General features: G+C 31.7%; 1 protein-coding gene across 3 annotated transcripts in view; it reads left to right on the plus strand.

The window, feature by feature from the left end:
• KCNQ (KCNQ potassium channel) overlaps nucleotides 1-22,638 on the plus strand; it is a 36,173-nt gene that overhangs the window by 4,611 nt on the left and 8,924 nt on the right. For 2 of the 3 annotated variants that reach the window (XM_089696385.1, XM_089696386.1), the window contains exons 2-10: nucleotides 3,013-3,186; nucleotides 4,040-4,174; nucleotides 6,003-6,085; nucleotides 8,997-9,172; nucleotides 12,585-12,713; nucleotides 14,282-14,392; nucleotides 14,490-14,677; nucleotides 14,891-15,045; nucleotides 22,031-22,101. In XM_089696385.1, the coding sequence (XP_089552511.1) occupies nucleotides 3,053-3,186; nucleotides 4,040-4,174; nucleotides 6,003-6,085; nucleotides 8,997-9,172; nucleotides 12,585-12,713; nucleotides 14,282-14,392; nucleotides 14,490-14,677; nucleotides 14,891-15,045; nucleotides 22,031-22,101 (1,182 nt within the window). In that variant the 5' untranslated portion in view covers nucleotides 3,013-3,052. Of the gene's footprint in view, nucleotides 1-3,012; nucleotides 3,187-4,039; nucleotides 4,175-6,002; nucleotides 6,086-8,996; nucleotides 9,173-12,584; nucleotides 12,714-14,281; nucleotides 14,393-14,489; nucleotides 14,678-14,890; nucleotides 15,046-19,073; nucleotides 19,167-22,030; nucleotides 22,102-22,638 lie in introns of those variants that run through there. The other variant, XM_089696387.1, reaches the window with a different exon arrangement.

Below are 22,638 nucleotides of genomic sequence, written 5' to 3' on the forward strand. Positions count from 1 at the left end.
ATTATTAAAAGTAGTTAGTATTTGAACATAGATTTCTGCGTCAAGTTGTTGCCCACGATCCAAACAAGCTTTAATTTCATAAAGCTCCTCTCCTCGAAGGAAAATTGTACAGGATTAACGAAGCTTAATTAAATAAGAGCTAGAAAATACCAAGAGAATTTAAGGTAAGATGTAAAGCAGATTTCAATAAAAAAAATAACTTCGCAGATATAAGTAAACGAAATGGTTGGCTGCAATAAGAAGTACTTATTCAAATTAGATAAACATCAGGATCGTTGTACAGAGTATCCAGACCTACATGACTTACTTATTTCATATTTACATTACTAAATACAATTAAATCTTTCCGTCTAAGTATATTTTATTTTATAATTGATTTAATGTACAAAGTGCATAAGCTTATTTAAATATGTATATAGGTAGAAAATTCAAATATAATGTACCTAAACGATAATTTATATATTTAGATCCTTTCCTGCCTTTATATCCTTTTCATTCCATTTAAATTAGCAAAATCTTTTTTTTTGTTCTAAAACTATTTTAATAATGCAAAGAGATGTACTTAAGACTTATACATAAGAATTAGAAGATACCACAATTTATACTTCGTTAAATCTATAGTTATAAAGCTGAAGAGTTTGTTTGTTTATTTAAACGCGCTCATTTCAGGAAATATTCGTCCGATTTGAAAAATTGTTTCAGTGTTAGATAGACCATTTATGGAGGAACGCCGATTGAAAACAAGAGCGGAGCACTGCGGATCAAACCGCGGGTCACAGCTAGTAATAAATAAAAAAAAAGACGGGTTGCACTCCGGGAGTGCCGGCAGAAGTGAAAACTTGATTATTAACGTTCAGCATGTTTGATATTTTGGAATGGTATCCGTCTTACGCATGGAATATAAGGGCTAAAAAAAATCCGTCTTACGCTTTTTCGATCAGGCCACGTGTCCTAACGCGAGTTTAAGATTTTATCCCAACGCCGCTAAAGAAGTTTTCACTTCAAAAACACAATTATACGGCTGCAATTGATCTCTATCTATTAAAGCACCTGAGAGCTTTTCCCAATTGTGAACTATAGTGGATATTGTACATATTGAGGTCATGTTAAAAATAACAAATTATTTTGTTTACCATAGCTATTTGCTATTATGAAGATATATTCCCCTTCACGTTCTCTCAAATATATTCACGTTTTATTGAGCTATAACAAACAATTGGTCAAATAACAAAACATGAATGAGAGACAAAGTTTTTCAACGAACCGACATGAACACACCGTTAAATGGCAGAACACGAGCACCAAAACAACTGAGGAAAAAGTAACAAGAACAAATGTCAATGTTTTTCAGGTCGTAAAAGCTTATATAGTATATACCTACGTTACCTATGTTAGTTTAATGCTCTAAGTTACCTATCTATCAAGCTATTACTGATTTTCTTTTTTAATTGTAGATATAAATTATACTAAATAAAGTGACTAGAGATGAAAAATCAACTCCAGACAAGTGAATGTAATTTTTTTATGAATTTTCTTTTGGAATAAAGACACTGAAGTAAAATTATTGAAAAAGGGACTCGTCACTTCTGTTTTATGTTAAACCGAAGTTATATCACCTTACGATTGCTGTCGTAACCATTCTATATAAGATAGTTCGTTTTGTGATTAGTTATAATTCCATCCAGACAACTAGATAGATCATCAACGAAGAAGAAAGTTAGTCGATAAAAAGTGACTCTACAATTTTCAGAATAGAAATCTATAAAAACGTAATATTACTTATATCTTTCTAAATAGATAGATATAAGTAATATTATTTTTTTTTAAATGTTATCATTGAGCCTACCTATCGAAGTTTGATATTCTCAGATGATGTTGATGATGATGAGTTTGATATTCTGATGGCTTGCAAATAGCTATTAGGTACTTACACGTCACTATTTAATAATATTTTGCTAATTGCTTTACGTATAAGTAGGTAGTTATTGTGATACTTAGGAAAAGAATGTCGGTATATAATACCTTCATAAAGGAAGTAAATCAAAGTTATAATAAATATTCGCGCGATTGGAATGTAGAACGTATATTAATTGCCGAAAAATAACGACTACGATAACTAGTCGAAGGCAGAGAATTTATAACATTACTTGCTACTAGCATGTACCTACGTTATTGAAAATCCAATCACTTATTTTTCTCAAATACCAGCACCTGAAACAAAGATAGGTTCTTTTAAAATAGGTCATACTCATAATGGCATAGGCGAATGAAATCATGTGCACGCTTAAAAATGAATTGCATACTTGCACATTAATTTTATATTTATAGTCACTTCTTTCATGCAATTTGCAATTAAAAATATTAACTGTTTAAATTTACTCACAGCTTCTCATAAATAACAATCATTACTTATAATTTCATACTGATGATATTACTTTCAAAAATGTGTTTTTACTATTAGTTTCATGTACCTACTGTAGAATTTAGATATAATATTTAATCCGATGGTTGCTCTTCAAAAGCATACTTAGGTAGGTACTATATTCGGCTTTTTAAACAAGTTGACATAGAGCCATCCAAGAGCCATCCAATCTGGGTCTTTTTATCTCTTCCCATATTATAAATCGTGAAAAGAGTTAATATTTTTTTATATCAGGCTACAGATTACATTTATTATATCAGGCTCATGAGTGTATGAAATGATAACAAATAGTTTTTAGTAATTAAACGAGTAGTAATCGAATAGTCCACATTAAAATATACTGTACGCAATTAGCTACGTCTAAAATGTTTTGGTATTAGCGATAACGAGATTCTTTTGGACGTGTTAAATCCTGCATTTCAATAATGCGTAGGTAATATTGTTTGTTAAACTGTAAATATTATACTTTGTTAAATTTCTAAAATAAGATCATAACGCATACGATTGTGCCAAATACTTTTAGGGATCCAGATCCTGACCCATCAAGATGCCTTTTCTAGGTTTAGCTTTAGGTAAGCCCTTGGTTGCAGTGAGTGTAAGCGTGGCGGCGACCGGCTGGCGACGCCGCGGATGTCGCTACTCGGCAAGCCCATCAGTTACCGCGCCACGCGACGCGACGCGTGTTGCCGACGCTTTCAATCCAAGTTCTACAATTTCCTCGAACGGCCCAGGGGTTTCAAGGCCGTCCTTTATCATATGATTGTGTAAGTGTATTAATTAATTTGTAAGAGAAACCGCAACCTTAGTTTGTGTTTCCATTTCCACAATTTGTATAAATAAGTCAACAGTTTGTATTAAGCGCCTGTTTTGTTTAACATTCTTATAAATTATTCTACACAAAATCAATGTCGCAATGCGTATTTACCTGTGAATTGTATTAAAAAAAATTATATAAAAATAACTTTATGCTTATTCGAAGTATAAAAAATACTAACCTCGATTTCGAGAATGTGAGTCGTCACGGGACGATATGAAACATCGACATTGTTTTTTACGATGAATTTTGTGAAAATATCTCTTTATGTAGTAGTGCTTTCACATAGTGTACCAAATACCGTTATACCTAATATAGCGTCACGGCATGCATCGCCACGCCACGCCAGTTTTGCAGAAGCCTATATGACAGAGGCCTATGGATGTTTCACATTGCCTGGTTTGCAATCATATACTTCGAAAGCTTTAAAATAAACAAACCGACCACACTGTTTGTTTTACAAACAACAATTGAGCAATTTCGGCTACATACGAGTTCGACTCGATGTTGTACAAGACTTCATATGAAACTTCGATTTCGATATTAAATAGGTACAACACTAATACAAGACTCAAGTTTATAATTAAAATTCTTCGCAGTGAAGAATAAATAAATATATAAAACATTTCTTTCCACGTTGTATGAATCTTATTATTAGTTTTGGCGCCTGCATCAAAGTTTTCCTATTTGTCGATAAGAGAAGTAGAAATAAGTTTGAATACTCGAGCCCGCTCCGCTGCCATTTCTGTAGAGCCCTTCGACATCTTAATTTAATTTCAAACTATAATAACTTTTCTTAACAGGTTCTTGATGGTGTTCATGTGTTTATCGCTGTCAGTTTTCTCAACAATAGAAGAATACGAAGCAAAGGCTGGTATCGTACTGCTCTATATGGAGGCTGTTGTTGTTGTGTGGTTCGCTATAGAATTTTGTTTAAGGTAAATAATAATACGATTATATTGTAATATGCATGTAGGTACAATATATTTGTTGACTTGTTGAGTCATTTATAATCGGTAAAAATTATAACAATTAAATACACACACCGGCACAATTAGCGGAACACAAACCGATGTGCGAGAACATCGTCTGGGATTTGAACGAATGGCAGCAGGTTCTCTTTACTGATGAGTGCAGAGTTCTTTTAAAACAGATCGATGGGAGACAGCGAATATGGAGACGCAAAGGAGAACGCCACATACAGTCTAATTTTGAACACACAGTGGCTTATGGTGGCGGCTTGATTATGGTTTGGGGAGGGATATGTTTGGGAGCTCGCACGGAGTTAGTGATAGTCACAGGAGGGACCATGACAGCAGATCGATACATCAGAGACATTTTAGAAGAACATGTTGTACCATTTGCCCCATTTATTGGTGACGACTTTATTCTAATACAAGATAATGCTCGTGCTCGTAGTGCACAATCGGTACATGCATATCTGAGCCACGTAGGTATACCGGTAATGCAGTGGCCAGCAAATTCCCCCAATATGAATCCAATAGAGCATGTCTGGGACTTGCTAAAAAGAAGGGTTAAATCCAGAATGCCAGCCCCCAACAATCTGAATGAACTTGAAAACGCATTACTTGAGAAGTGGGAGCGGTTGCCTCAAGAAATCATCGATAACATAATCTGTAGCATGCCCAGACGAATGAAAACCGTAATCAGAGCAAGAGGGGGAAACACTCGATATTAATTTTGCTTTAATTTTATTGTTAAATCATTTAATGCATACTTTTTTTATTTTTTGTGATGGTTCATAATTATCCAAAAATTTCACTTATTTCAAATTTCTTTATTTTTTCAATAAAAAATAACGAAGACTTTTCAAAGTCGTTGTTAAAAGATGTTAATCAATTTGTTAGTTTGTGTCTAATTACATTTTCGTCAAAAATATGCGTTATTATCTCATAGTCTCACTTTTTTTTCTGTTCCGCTAATTGTGCCGGTGTGTATATATATTCAAGAGTTCGCTATGATTGGAAATATAAATTTAAAGATTCCGATAATCTATATCCGACGTTTATAAATATGGATGCATTTTTTTAAATTCATATTTAATTTATAGTGAAGAAAATCTAACATCCTAGCTTTAATAGGTGACAAATTAAAGTCATTAAAAACACTCTAGACAAACTCATATAATCGTTATCGGTAAATCGGTATCGAAAAGGTAATCGTTTTCATAACATGATTCAATGAACTAAAAATAATGAATAGAAGTGAATTAAACAAGTTTACGTTTTACTCATTTCAATTGATGCATACCTTTGCAATTGAATATATAAGAAAACATTTTTTTAGTATCTAGTATTACAGTGAGTTGATTTATTCAGAAAAGATCTTTATAGAGACTATGAAGCGCTTGTATAGGTACCTTGTAATGTTTATGTAACTATGTTAGTTGAAGAAGTCAACACCTTCCGCACCAAAAGCAAACATCTAATTATAGGTACATTCATGTATACCAAGAATCGTTAGTGTTGTAGGTACATTACAAGTAGATTGAAATCCACAGGGAGACTTGTTAATAAGCCTGCCTTTCGAACATTTACTGAACTATTTTCGTAACCAAGTTGGTCAACAAGTTGCCTAAATACGATCCAAAAATAGAATTACATACTAAAATTGAATATAGAATTAGTTTACTCGATGTTTAAAAGTCCTGTGTAATATTTAATTATGACATATTCTGCATTGCGTATTTATTTATAACGTTGTTAACATACATTTTAGTAATTTATTTATGTTTTTTTTTGCTAGGTTATGGTCTTCAGGATGTCGCTCTCGGTATCAGGGATTGATGGGTCGCCTCAAATTTTTGAGGCGGCCCTTCTGTATAATAGGTAAGGCTCTTTTTATAAATGTTTTTTTTATGATATTACACATTACAGTCTAAATTATTTTATTTTTAAATATTAAATTAAGAAATGTTAGATAATACCATATACATTTTCAAATTTACGTGTAATAATAGGTACCTAGTCCTATAGTTCCTACATAATATTTCAAACGCATAGCTTGCAAATCCTACGTAATTGATATTTTGCAAACACACACTACAGACATGTTTCTGTTGGTTATTATACAAAATTGTCTTTTGTATTCGTAATTTAAATTTCGTGCAACCGCTACACAATTCTCGAGGGACTCGCTCCCTCCCGTCCTGAGACTATGCCGTGCCGTAACTGACAAACATAGCTGCACGACTCGCCCACTTGGGTTTAATAATGTTGCCTTGCGATATTATACTTCAACTTTGACCTATAAAGGCCTTTGGATTTATATTGTTATTTTTTTAATTAAATTGCTTGTAGTATTGCCTACTACTTATGAAAGGTCAGTCATCCAAATAAATGACTAAATGCCTGAAAATCAAATAACTAATTATATTGTCTATTTCTACGTGAGAATTAGATTGGCCGCAGACTGAAACTAATCTGAATATCTATAAGCAACATACGTTCCAAAACAATATACTTGTTTATGCAAATTTATCCGACACAACACAAAACCTTATATTACCATATTCTGAACATTTACATACGTTACGATAAGAAGGCGAAGTTAATAAAAATATCACTATCTGGACTACTGTAGATATTATAATTTATTACCTGTTCGTCGCCATTGTATTATTTTCAGTAAAAAAAGTAATCCAAAATTTCTTAATTAACAAAGTAGATACCAAAGTACTTAGTAGTACTATTGTTGCAAAAAAGGACAATAATTTTACTGTACATTTTTTAGCCCTGCATCGATTCTATACAGTATGTACACTAATTACACAACGAGAATTTGTTACTTTTACATAAATACATAGTATGAATCAGAAGACTTCTTTTCAAACAATCTCGTGATATAATAGATACTTCGGTAAAAGATGGGAGTAATGTACTTATTCTTTGCATCTGGGAGATAATATTTTTTGCGAACTGGTTTTCCTTTCACTCTTAATGTATTGATTACATTAATGTTTCCAATCGCTGCAAGAGTTATTAGTAAATAAAATAAAATACATTATTATCAGTTTGCTCTAATGTGTATAAAATATTTCATGCGGTTGTAAACTTTCTAACGTTTTATGTACGACGCGACGTTTTCTAATAAATCTATCATTAGTAAGTAGGTACATGCCGTACATGTACTAAGATATAAATATAAAAGGTATAGTTACGTCACAACAAGAATAAGATTGAAACTGTAAATTTTTGGTAATTATTAACCTATTAATGCCATTCATTCGGGCTTCGAATTTGCTTTGCAGTTCCCTCGAGATAAAAAAATTAATATTACAGGAAGGCAAAGATTTTCCAATGGCAATATGTTATGGATTATGGGTTTAATTTCATAATAGAAGAATATCATTATAATGACAAAACTACATAGAAATCTAAATAACAAGACACATAGAAGTGCTAGAATGTCATAATTCGTATGAAAACCGCTGTCGCCAAAATCAACACATTCAAACCGAAAGCTAAACAGTACACACAAGTAAACTATGCCTTTTATTGGACAGCTTGATTTTAGTGAAAACTAACTTATCTATTAAATTAAGCTTTTGAATATGTATCCTAACGCTCGAATTTACGGTTTATTTTAGAATAACATCCCTAAGTATATGAGACTTTTTGCTCCAATACGAACAAACGTGATAATAAGAATGGTCGACTGTGTCATTCATTGTTATTTCGATTACTATGGTGACACTCGTAATACTTGTAAATATTCTATAATTTTAAGGAAAAACGGCATTATTTCTAAAAAAATATATTTTCCGATGAAATATTATTCCTTTATAAGTATAATTACAACTTGTGGAAGAATTTCCGCAATGGGAATTGCTGAAACACACCATGTATACACTCATACGTCTCCAGAGCAACTGAACAGTGACGAATGCACTGGTGATGTGCAAATCACCTGAGTGGCGACAAGGTCACGCACGCTTACGACTTCTAGTGTCTTGTTATTTAGATTTCTATGCAAAACTACAATAATTATTAATAATTTATTGTACTATCTATGTATTGTCAAAAAAGTGTATGGTCCAGTAATAAAACTTAGAAGAGACTAAGAGAGATAGTAGTTAAAATTACATAAGATTTATTATTGGATAACAATGTGTGTAACACTTTTTTTTATGGTAAAAAAACATAAATTTATGTTGATATTTACCTATATAAAAAAAAAACATATTTCTGTTTTTAACAAAATAAATTTAGTATAATCAAATTTAGTATTTAGAAAAGTATTATATATCTCAGGTATGTTTGAGATGAAATCGACTCTATCTTTACTCTAACGATTGTCAACCTGGGATAGTCGAATTAATTACCGGATCGTTTGGTATACCTGTATAAAATACCGAATAGCGCTAAAAGAACGGGCGCTTTTACCTTAGTAAAGGCTCGAATGAATAACATCGTTTATGCTGAGCCTGATCCAACAAAACGACCCATCCAACGAACTTTGAAATTCAAAAGTGTATTGCAAAAGATAAATAAAACTTTACCATCACTTTTGCTAGTGCATACTTGTATAGTACCTAGTGCTTTTAATCATGTATACACCTACTTTATAAAAATAAAATCAAAGAGCTTTTCCTTAACTCTGAGCTTTTGAGCGATATAATTCACTACGAATAATAAATCTATCTAAGTATTTACGCACTGTTAAGTGCACGTTTTTATTAATAATTAATTTTATAACGTAACTAGTGCCCCTATAGTAAACAGCGATGATTATTTTTAGATGTAACCACAATAATAGCATCGATGGTGGTACTGGGAATGGGTTCCTCGGGCCAAGTTTTTGCAGCATCAGCGTTGCGCGGCCTGCGATTCTTCCAAATACTGAGGATGGTCCGCATGGACAGACGGGGTGGCACCTGGAAACTTCTCGGCTCTGTTGTATATGCACATAGACAGGTGATTCCATGATATACATATTTTCACGAAATGAAAAAAAGGCAAAATAATTAAAGATTTATTATTAATAATTAAAGATTAATTATTTTTATACATATTTGATAAATTAACGTAACATGTTTATATACAAAATCAAAACAACGGAAAGGTGTATTAGCTATTTCAAAGATAAAAACACGTTTTTGCAAGATATGCAACTCTGTGTAGAGCATTAAACAATAGAAAACATTTTTGGTATCAGACTTTAGAGCGACGCACGGGATCAACTGTTGCATTTTTGCGTGGCACCATGCCATAATGTAAGATCACTGCCGAAAATTGTTTTGTAGTTTCATGCTGTCGACGTTGATTTATAGGTGCATAGATATATGAAATAGTAAAAAAATGTTACTTTGAAAGTACTAGAAAATTAATAGGAGTAAAGCTTATAAACATCAAAATAGAATTGCAGTACACAGTGTTTTGTACGAATTCGCGAAAAATAGAAAATACAAATGGTCGAAAGTTCATTAAGAACATTTATCTTGTCCGACATTTTGTTTTGTTGATCTATTATTTTTAGGCCCGTCTAGCACACACGTGAAACGAGGCGAGTCACGGATCCTCCATTTTCAATTTCTATAAATAATTAAAGTAACCTTAGTTAGCAGTTATAAGCGAGCTTTCGATTCCTGGAAACTTTGTATTTACTCTTTGTACTTATTTCATATCATAAATTGAGGTTGATAATACAAACGACATTGCTGAAATATTCATCGGTGTTAATTATATATTATTAAACACAATGTAAACTGAGGGTGATGAAATTGTTTGTGAAGTACAATTTTTTGTTCTAAAAATTGACGTAACCTAATTACTTTGCGTGGTTAATTTAAAACAGATACTAGTTGTAGAATGATTTATTGTCATAAATATTTGTACGTATATGTAGGAGTTATAAGAAGCTAAAGTATGAGCGTTATAAATAAATAATATGAGCATTATTGAGAGTTTCATTAAGCTATTCGTCAAAGCAATTAAATATCTAAATCAAGAAGCAGATATAAAAGCCATAATTATCCTACATGATACACAAACTTAATTCAGTAAGATTTATGACATTATCAAGAACGGAATACCTAACCTACCTAACAAAGTGACCTATTCGACAAAGAATCATGACAAGTAGTCGTATCGGAACTGGTTGTAATTTCCTTCACCGATTTATATATAGATACATAGAAAAATAAACGTCTCAATAACAAGTCGGTAATACATTCTCGATGCAAAGCTTATATAAATAGACATTGACTTTGTTTGTTTCTTTTTTTTTAATAATCCTTCTTAATAATTTCTTGTGTTTGAAATATACGAGCATTAGGTTAAAATTTAAAGACTTTTTAATGGATAAATGTAGTTAGGTTATTCTGTCTAACTGTGACCACGTTCGCTGTAGCATTCAAAAAGTCAATAATATAATTAATTAATCGCGTTTTAAAAAATCCGTCAGTCTTTAATATTCATTTTCTTTAATAACAAATAATCATTTGCATTTGAATAGGACAAACATCGAGTGTCACTCAACTCTACAGTATTCAAACTCTAATCAATACTTAACGCGAGAATATACGAGTAAGTACCTAGATACAAATATCACGATAAAGTAGGTATTGTAACAAAAGATGATATTTATTATTTAAATTTTGAGTCGTATATTAAAAAGATATATTATAGGAATATTTAGTAGGTAATAATAGTATGTAGTGGTGACTGTGTGAACTGTGTGTACCGTAGCCGATGCATTTCACATCTGTTTTACTGATCAATTATTCTTACGGCACTGCGGGCAAGGAAGTGGGTAATCACTTATCAGTAGTACCTATAGTTCCCGTTCGATTTTTTTGTATCCATCAGATATCAGGCCAGATTAGGCCTCACGATATTACAAATTACCCTTGGTCAACAGTACCAAAAACATGTCCATTTAAGTCTATTTGTGACTGAATTATCATAATCTTACATTATTTTGGAATAGGTTTTGTTTTGAAATAATTGTCATTTAAAGCACTAAACAAGCAGCAACAGCTCATTTTAACGTTAAAGGTTGTTTTCTACAATACAAATTTTACTTTATTTTAAGGAAAACCTTTTAAAATAAAATTCTATGCTAAATCAGCGTTCTTTGTTCGGCCTGTCTGTCCTCCATAGAAATGATTCGAGCGAGTCGTTTTTGTAAATCTTTTGTTACGTTCAACTTGTGTAATGTGGTAGAAATATCCTATTCGTCCATTCAGTTTCCATCAACCATAATTGTTTGTTCCTTTACTCTAAAACGAATCTATTTAGCTGTTTACTCGCTTCACATTTTTGTGCCATCCTTAGATATCAAATAAACATAAATATTCGAATATTCTAATTAGCATGTAATATTGTTTTTGAATTCTCATCGATATCATCGATAATCGAACTTTTTTGTAAATATAATAATATACATAACCACGTATGTATACATAATATCTAATAATATAGGTACATTATTCACGAGGACATCCTATAGAATCATACCTATCTAATAAAATCGGGCTGAACTTCATTATTAATTGTTCAAATTAATCAAGAGTCGGTGTACAGTTTAAATTCAAACATCCGTTTAAAATATAATGTTTATTTGTTCTAATTAAATAAAACAGGAAATCTTAAAATACACAGATATCTACCTACTAAGATTAAAGTTATAACTCTATGAGAGAAAAATAACTCTTGTGAACTAAAATAGAAATCTTTTGATAGTTATAAAATATAAAGTATATCTAGCGTGGCCGTGGTTGGTAAGTGAACACAAAAACTATTGTCTGGTTGATACATTTCTATGAATGGAAGAAAATTGCACTGCGTCGTTGTAGAAAAATATAAGAGCATTACAATACTTTCAGCTATGGAGACATTACTGCGTTATTCGACTTAATACAGATCTAGACACTAACATCATTTCATATCTTCCTCATATTTTTTGTTCGATTAATATAAACAAATAGCTCTAATTAATAAAAAGAGTTACATAATAATTCTTTCTAGCCTATTAAATACCTATAAATAACAAAGCTATATGAACATCTACAAGGAATAAGGTAGCAATAAATCTTGCTAATGTAAAGTATTAGTTAGGAATACTTACGTAAGTCCAAAAGCAACTGGCAAACTGGCATCAGATACGACGATATAATTAAAACATAGGTACCTATGTTATATTTGGTAATAAAGATATCGCCATGGTCTTAATACGACATATAGGGTTGAAAAATTGCTGAGTATAAAATGAGACCTTCTATTCGTATCATTTTAAAATGTATTTTAATTTAAAATTGTTATAAGTATGTATATAACAATAAACGAAGTACCTATATGATGAATTAAATATGTTATTTTGTTACAGGAATTGATAACGACGTTATACATTGGATTCCTCGGCCTTATTTTCGCATCGTTTTTAGTTTATTTAGCAGAAAAAGATGTTGCTGACACAAAATTTAAAAATTTTGCGGAAGCATTATGGTGGGGTGTTGTAAGTATAGCTTTGTTTCTTAAAAAAAAGTGCAGAAAAATAATTATTTTTGGGATATATTTCCAATTCCTCTAATCTCCTAACTATATTGTACCACTATATACTCCAATAACAAAACTATAACACACTATAATCAGATTATTTATGTTCACTTCAAAGTTTACTCATCTTTTCCTATCACAACATTCTAAATTCAAATGATCATGTTTAAATCAGTTTGAGCTATTTTCTCATCGTAAATAAAATTTTATTAAGATAATATAAACCTACATAAAAAATATCTCGTTCTGTAATGCGCTTGATGATGATAGATATATATGTCTGTGGATACAGTGAATGTTTAATTTTATATGTATGTAGATAAAATGACTAATTTTAGACAATTTTGTAATTGTGATTGTATTTGGGAGAAATCTTGATAAACGAAGAAGAATTGTCTCAGTAAATCGATTCAGATTTTAAAGCGGATTATATATTTATAGTTTTATAGCGCCTTAGACCCTATGAATAAACAGTTGAACTTTATAAACGCTCATAATACCCGAGCGGCTTTGGGAATCAAATCCGATTAAAAAAGGTTTATAAAAAAGGTTTAAAGACATTTATTCCCATTAAGACAATAAGTCACTTACATGAGAAACTTAATTTTAAACATAGGTATGTATAAAAAATAACATTCGTTAGTTAAATATTTAGAGTAGGTTATTTACATTAGTTAAGTTAGGTTAGGTACCTACTCATTCATTGCATTCAAAGTTTGAGCGTGTGGTCTTCCAGGATGTGTTTCGATAATTGTTTTTTGAATACAATGAATGAGTTTACACTTTTCAATTTGCTTGGCAATCCGTTATAGAAACGTGCTCCCTCGTATGTTGCCGTTCGCCTTCCATAATTCGTTCGGATCTTCGGGAGGGCAAGATAGCTAGCTCGTCTATTAGGATAGTGGCGATTTGATGTTGAGAATAAAATATTTGTATTTATGTTTTTGTGTAGCGCTTTGTGGATGAAGATACACGTATTATAAAAGTATAATTGTTTTAAATTCATTATTTTAGTATCGTCGTAGATTTTATTCGTAGAAGTTAAAAAAGGATAGTTAAAAATGGTTTTAATGATTTTATTTTGTAAAATTTGTAGTGGCGCTAATTTATTTTTGTAAGCGCTACCCCATACTTCTATTAAATACATTAGGTGCGGTTTGACTAACGTGTTGTAGATGGTGTGGCGTAATTTATGAGGAATGCAAGAAGTGATATTACGCAGAGATCTAAGAAGTGCTGATAATTTATTTTTAAGGTGGTCGATGTGATAATTCCATTTTAGAGAGCTGTCGATTCGCAAACCTAGGTATTTCTCGTGGGTTTTCTGTTCTAATACAACACCGTTAATTTTAAGTGGAGCGTGTGGTGGAATAATTTTGTTCTGAGCTTTGAATTTAATATAACACGTTTTAGATATATTTATTGTTAGTAGATTGTATTGAAACCATTTATTTAATTTATTTTAAATTATTTAAAATTAAATGCTCAGCAATTTCAAATATTCACAATGTACCTATATATCTATAGATCACGCTGTGCACAGTTGGGTATGGCGACATGGTACCGCAGACTTGGCAGGGGAAACTCATAGCTTCATTCTGTGCGTTATTAGGGATATCGTTCTTCGCTCTTCCAGCTGTGAGTATATATATAAGTTTGTGTAACATTTTAAACCATGTAAGAGAAGAAATAGTCCCCACGTTAATATGACAAATGTGCTAAATTGTATCCATAGGGAATACTTGGATCTGGTTTTGCTCTGAAAGTGCAGCAACAGCAAAGACAGAAGCACATGATCAGGCGACGGCAGCCAGCCGCCACGCTGATACAGGCGCTGTGGAGGTGCTACGCGGCGGATGAACACTCAATGAGTGTAGCCACCTGGAAAATTCATCAGATACCACTACCTAGTCCACAAATAAGGTAATTGTATTTTTGTGTATGAATTAAGAGGTATCAGTAACTAAAATAACCTCTTAAAAAACTTTCATTTATGTTATTATTCCTAAAAATCTATCGCTCTATCTCGAATATTAAACTCTATTAAGAAATAAAATTGTATCAAACTAAAAGATAAGAAGTTCGCGATATTCATGAGTGAACTAACAAGGAACTAACCAAGACTATGTTTGACAGCCGGGTTATGAGTGCATCTTTCAAGAACAACGCTTCCTTTGTGTCGCGATTGCCGACAATACGACGTCATAAAAGCACGTCTCTACATTCCCCTGCACCGCATTCAAAACCAGTAGTCCATCGGTACGATGTCAACGCCAGTGCTGAAAACCTCGGTAAGCATATTCAATTAATATTTAATTATTATAAATCAAAATACCTTTTCTCGATAACAATACTTACCTGTAGAATTCACGCACCTTATTTCTTGAGAAATACGACCACAATAACCAACCTTTTTTTCCAAAATAAAAACTCCACAAATTATTGTTCATAAACTTCGACATTCGCAATCGCACATTTTCTAAGTAATTCGATTAATACTTCTAATGAATAAAATTTTTACTAAATTTACTGAGAATTCAGCATGCAGTTCTAATAATATTATTATTCTAATAATATTTTAATCAGACCACAGCTCAAATCGTTTTAATTACAAGATCGTAAACTTGAACATATTGTATCTAAAATTACTTTTTGTTATCTTTTACCTGAGTCTTTTACATTATCATCAAAAGTATTTCTAAACTGCACATCCTAATAACCATTGCCATGATCGTAAACAGGAAGACTTATTACAAGACAAACTCCAACTAAGCGCCATACTCGTACATAGTGCCACAACAAAAACTACCCACGATCAAGAAAATAAAACTCTTACTTTTGTAAGTGTGATACAGGTACACGAAAATTACATTTTATACAATATCTTTATTCTGATAAAATGGAGGATGACATGACGTGCCCTGTTTCATAGATAATCGCACATCAGGCGGGGACCGTGCGTGTTGTCTACTTCATTGTTGGAAAAGCTGCTTTCAAGGTTCCGTTCTTCATCTTTTAGATGGCACTATGGCATGAAGTTAAAAGTCGAGAAAGCTGCGTTTCTTATTATCCTTATTTAGTATTTTTGACAATGTGTATACACAAATAAATTCGTAAGGGCCGTAGCACCATTGATACCGGATAGGATATCCAAAATCCGGCTATGATGGCTGCATCTCTTAGCTCGAAACACAGTTGCTGATATTCTAATTACTTTGTACTTCTATCTATTTTTTCACTTTTTGGAATAACCTGCACCCGCGTAGATACGATATCGCTTCGAATTACCTTACTGATACTGCAATCAGAAGCTTCATACTTATAATAATTTGAAAAACAAAAGCATTCAAAAATATTGCTATAGCGTTTATTGCTCATGTAGTCCTATAGGAACCAAAACCAGTATTGAAATGATGTCTTCGTAAATCATTTGATCAAACGACGCGGTTCACACAATGAATTTCCTGATTATTTAACAAAGAAAATCCAATAAGCATACCTTTTGGAATGGCTTGATTTGGAGCTTTCATTTAATAAAGCTATGAAATAACAATACACCGCTTTGCATTTATTTCTGCATGCCAGGTAGAACTCTAGGAATACAATTTGAATACATGTAATTATTTTAAACTAGCGGTCCGCCCCGGCTTCGCCCGTGGTAGATATTTACGTTTTCTCTACATAAAAACCATCCTCGTACTTCAAGGAATATAATAAAAAAAGAATTATCGAAATCGGTTCAGCCGTTCTCGAGTTATGCGCTTACCAACACATTTTGCGATTCATTTTTATATATAAGATTATCTACAAAATCAAAAAATAAGTAAATAGATAAGCTTCAAAATTCTTGTGAAAAGTGTTTGTTGTACTTAATTAATTAATTGTGAAGGCAACATGGATTAGGTATTTAAGAGTGCGATGGGTACAAACATACTATAGGTTCAAAATAATAAATTTTACCATGAGGTTATACATATATAGCATACCTACATGATTTAAATTGGTCCGCCACTTTATCAGGAAACATAGGCATATAGAACTTGTGATATCATATCGAATATAATTATCACTTAAAAAAGTTTACTCATCATTTTGCAAATACATTTCAAAATTGGGACGGATATATTATATTACAGTTAGCTGGTGGTTAACTGCATCATAAATAAAAAAAATCGACTTTCACCTCTATTCCTTAAAAAAAATAAAAAAGAAACCATCCGATTATAACTATCTTAGAAAAAGCCACAAGGTATCTTATATAAAGGACGGAAACAAAATTAAAACTAATAAAACTCAAATGGGTAAAATATATTGTATCACAAAATACGACAGTCGCCGTCTTCCTTGGCCAGATTTTTATTTTACAAAAAAACAATTTATTGCTATTAAATTGCTTGAATTTTCATTAAATAATTAACCTCTATTCCCAAAAAAATTCAATTTACAGCTTTATTTCAACTAATAATTTTTGTATTTGCACACCTATTCTAAATAAACAGTAGGTAACAGTTAATAGGTATTTTATACATTGATTTCATACTTACATACTTGATACTTGAGTATCCATTGTAGTTTATATCAGCTTATAGGAACTTTTCTAATAGGTATAATATTTATATATTAGATAAGCATGAAAAAATTATCAGCTTCAATAACTATAGGTAACGAGCTGGGCTTTATTTATATATTAGTTTTAGTACAAGATTATAATACAAGTAGTGATAGCTACTAATTATTTAATACTTAAAAAATATGTACCTAACTACCTTAAGAAGGCAGAATTTGGCAGTGTATTTATAATATAATCCTGAAAAAATGCACTGATAATAATCACCGTCCGCAGTGCGGAAAGACTTTCCACGAAGATTTCCTCAAGTTTTCAAACCTACCGTTTTGATACCTACTTACTAACTTTATATATTCTGATACATACATACTTACTAACTTTATATATTCAGATTATCTAATTATTTTTAGATAATAATAATCAATTGGAACTGGATATGATGAATATTCCTTGATTCTCATTATTTTACCGGTACCTACGTTGAAAGTGTTAGTAAAGTTAATTAAGTAATAATATTTTAATTTTAATTTCAACTGTTAGTAAACATTCAAAATAGACTTCATAATATAACCACAGTATAACCAATCACCGTGACAGCATCGTGAGATCATTGAGATAATATTACTACGTATGGAGGAGACACCACGAACAAAATCTGTGCGCCATTTTTTTGCTCTAACTAAGTTTTAAAAATTATTATTTAGTTAGGTACTTAACGATGAAAGTTATTCCTTTGCACTTTTCCGTATTATTTGTATTATTTGTGCAATATCGTAACACACACGAAGGCATGTTTGATGCGTTTCACTTTAAAACCATTAAAAAATACCGCTCAACATACGTCACATGACGTATGTTGAGTGGAACATAAGTGATGTAGGCGGTGTCGTCTCCTATTAATATTATCTCAATGCGTGAGATACGTTTACTTTAAATTAATAGTTTGATAGCTTTGGCAGGCTACATCTATAAATCTTTGTCGTATAGACACATTTATGTGCAATATGGACGTTAAGAACTCCTAAAATGTACACATAAATTACTCAATAATATATTTCTCGTAGCATTAAAAATTTAATTATTAAATTGATTCTTACAAACAAATTAAATACCTACATGTGACACAAACATTCATAGACTAAAAATTGCCAGTGGACACATAGAAATAAAAAAAAATATTGTTTTTCTAATTCGATATTTATTTAACCTAACAATTATTCTATAATAACTCTTTTCCAGCAATAACAGTAACAGCTGAGAAAGAAAGAGATAACAAATGGATCGATAGTTTGCTTAGACATTAACAACCACTGCATTGACCTCATTATTTAGGTAGTCTTTTTATGCAGTATTAAAGAAGTCACTTCATAATTTTAGCCTTCTATTACATTTATGTTGTGAATATACAAACGATGATTTTACATGCAGTAAAAAAAATGTATTTAAAAATAATACTATGGCCCACCATTCTGCGGATACAGCAGTCAAGAAAAAATACCAATGACAAACATATTTGCTTCATAAAATAAAAAACATAAAAAAATATTTCTTCGATTTTTATACTAATTTAAAAATAATCTGTGTAGAAAATTATATGATTACAAAAATACATGAGATGAAAATGGTCAATTCTAAATAACTCAAGTAGGTAAGACTGTAACACATTAGAATATAGTAGTGAAATAAAATTAAGCTGGATATACAGTGAAGAGGATCGTGTGTTGAAGTGAGCCTGTATATATGGGTTGGCAGGGGCAACGAATGGCCGCTCAGGGTGCAATCGACACAAGCCATCCTTCAGCGAGGATTCGGTGGCCGAGACGGCGCTTTCCAAGAAATCTGATGGTAAGATCTCAGGAGCCTAAAATAAATACTAACTCCTTTGTCTTATCCAGTCTTCATCAGCCTATGGTTTCTGACTTCGAAATTAAATTCAATGATACATATATGAATAGGAATAAAACAAAACACTAGTACCTAGATAATATAGGTAAGATAAATATTAAATAATAAATAAGTCCCTTTTCTATGTTTTACTAGGCTGCAAAGTTTAAAAGATAAAATAAAACCTACAATGTATAAAATATAAATATGATTGTATTTATATCTAACTTAAAGTATTATATTATCTGTGATAAAACTATAAAATGCATGCCCGTGTAAATTTCACAAAAGCTTTATCGCTTTACAAAAATTATGGAAATGCATTGTGTGAACAGTGGCTATAGGTATGTTTAGAGCGTGTGACGCAATTATGAGTACGTAGATAATGTGGGTGGAAAGTACGTACGTACATACTTAAAGTAGGCTTAAACCGATAAATAATTAAGCTTCAATTTCGAAAGTAGACTTATATTTATTACCTACTAGCGACCCGCCCCGGCTTCGCACGGGTGCAATGCTGATACTAAATACACTACAGAAAAATTGTGAACGTTGTATAGGTATAAAAATATAGCGGCCCGCTCCGGCCTCCGGCATCGCACGGGTATAAAATACATAGCCGGGCGGCCAAAAACGCTACGTCCTGCATTTTTTAAATCCGTAATATCTTCGAAAATATTCACTTAAATCATACGGTGTAAAGGGCCATATAGATCTATATTAAATGAACAATGTATCCATGGTATCTAATTGGTTAAGGATTAATGCTGTATTGGTTAAAATCGCTTCGAAAATTAGCCATTATTTGTCGTAAAAAGTAAATGACAAAAAAAGTTATTGTGGGTTATCCATAAGAGATAGACATATACCATCGCGGACTTTTCTGTAGACCTTTTCAATGTGTATAATACTTAGTACATTATTTTGATAAAACTCGTAGGGTTCAGCCTGCGTTTGCAATGTAAGCGGAATAAACGTAATTTTTTACGACATCACATTAGAAACCTCAAAAATAACAGTACTTCTCCACTACTTAATGGATCTTATTATACATATAAACCTTCCTCTTGAATCATTCTATCTATTAAAAAAAACCGCATCCAAATCCGTTGCGTAGTTTCAAAGATTTAAGCGTACAAAGGGACATAGGGACATAGGGACATAGGGACAGGGAAAGCAACTTTGTTTTATACTATGTAGTGATTCTAAGTCATGTGAGTTATATTTTACAGTATTTTTGTGCAAAGATGTTCAGGTACCTAAATTACGTTTTGATTTTGTTATGTGCATATTATATTATTACGTAGGAACTTATAGACACAATATCGTCATAATGAAATTACCTATTCTAAGTCATGTGAGTTATATTTTACAGTATTTTTGTGCAAAGATGTTCAGGTACCTAAATTACGTTTTGATTTTGTTATGTGCATATTATATTATTACGTAGGAACTTATAGACACAATATCGTCATAATGAAATTAGGTATAAAAATAAAAATAAAATAATTATCTATCATGAAATGCAACCAATACTTATTGAATATATATTTTTGGTTTTATGGCATTCAAATGCTTTATAAATATAAATTTATAACCAATACTTATTTCATTATTCCGCTGTTGAAACCATCCAATGTTAAAATAAAATAAAGTACCATAGGTATATTTAATTTCTAAAGTTTAAGTTATTTTTAATTAAAAAATTTCTCGGCACTAGATCTAGGCCTATGTTATTAATTTTAAATATTTTTGTCGAAATATTGTACATACAACACCTATTTGCTTTAAGATTCCATATCCAAAAGGTAAAGAACCCTATATAAGACTTCGTTGTCCGTCTATCTGTATGTCCGTCTGTCATCAGGCTGTGTCTTATGAACCGTGATAGATACCTATACCTAGTTAGCCTAATAAAAATATGAGCTCGCTTCGGCACGCATTGGGCCAGCTCATGCCGGGGAAGCTACCTACCATACAACCAAAGAAGATCGTGAAATAGTAGCATATGAATGCTACTGTGTTTCGTGCGATGAGTTGGGGAGCCAGAGGTCCCTTTATTTTGTCCTTTTGTCAGTCCATTGTTCAAACTTGAAAGCGGACAACGCACTTCTGAACATTATTGAACATCATTTGAAAATGTTCATGGGCGGTGGTGATCGCTTGAATCATGTAATTATAAACGTCTGGAGTTATTTTATAATCCAGAAATAGCGCTTTCATATCCTATCGTCTAAAATCTAAATTATAAGCTATTATACCGATATTTAAAAAAAAATATTAGATAGTTACTTATATAAATAGATAATTTAAAAAAGAAGAAAGAAAAGAAGCGTCATGTAGAAAAACTTAAGAAAGTGGTCAGTCCCAGTTTTTATTTAAAATCCACCAATAAAACGCACAAATTGTCGTTTTTAAGTAAATTTAGTTACCTATTGTACTGTACATATACTTACGAATGAAGATGAAAAGATGAAATTGCAGTGATCTCCATAAATTTCGATGCCTAATACATAATACAATAAAATAAACCAGAGTAGATTATTTTTTTCGGAAAAATCAACATATCCAGTAAATGTGATGGGATAACTGGAGAATTTCTAAAAGTTCATTCATAAGTGCAGCTATTGGTCGGTTTTTTTTTTAATTTTATGCATTTAGTCGAATTTGAAAAGAGCAAATATAATTACTATATAAAATATAGATTTTTCTTGTTCCAAATTAATTTTATACTAATGTACATAATTATTTAAGAGTGTGTTTCAGGCTGGTTCCGCTAATTTCTATGATCAAATTAAAGCTAAATTTGTTTTCCTTTGATGCAGACGAAGATGATGAGCCGCGCTGCGTGACATTAACTCCCAGACATAAGGCCGCCATTCGTTTTATAAGAAAGGTACGTTTCTTTCAAGAATATAAAATAGGCCGCTTTCCAAATAACGATAGCAAAAATATAATCGAAATATTTACAGAAATTCATGTACCTAGGTAATTTGATTTTTCAACTGGTTTGATTTTACTCCTTTGAAACTACAAATACACACTACCTACACAAAAATCTTTTCAATATATTACATCACATACGAATATTTAGGTGTGTTACAAAATCAAATAGAAACTTTTCGAGTTACTGAACCTATACAATATTTATAAGATGGAGGAAAGAACAAAGCGCAGAACCTAATCAAAGAGCGTCTTGAATTGTTAAACAATGTTTACCGTGTCCAAACTTACTATATAACCTACGCCCTCTTTCGATTTTCGAGTTTCTTTTGGATGCTTCAATAAATGATACCTTTAAAATCGCCACTTCACTGAAACCACCGTGTTGCCAAGCTCGTAACCGATTCTATTAGATCGCCCCGCTGTGCGCCAGATGTTTTATAGATATTACTGCAAAGAAAACAGTCTACATTTTAACGTATTGGTAATA

The sequence above is a fragment of the Colias philodice genome, chromosome 6, assembly GCF_061535455.1.
Source record: "Colias philodice isolate Cphi_HAF_F1 chromosome 6, ilColPhil1 Martin Lab GWU primary, whole genome shotgun sequence".
NCBI classification, from domain to species: domain Eukaryota; kingdom Metazoa; phylum Arthropoda; class Insecta; order Lepidoptera; family Pieridae; genus Colias; species Colias philodice.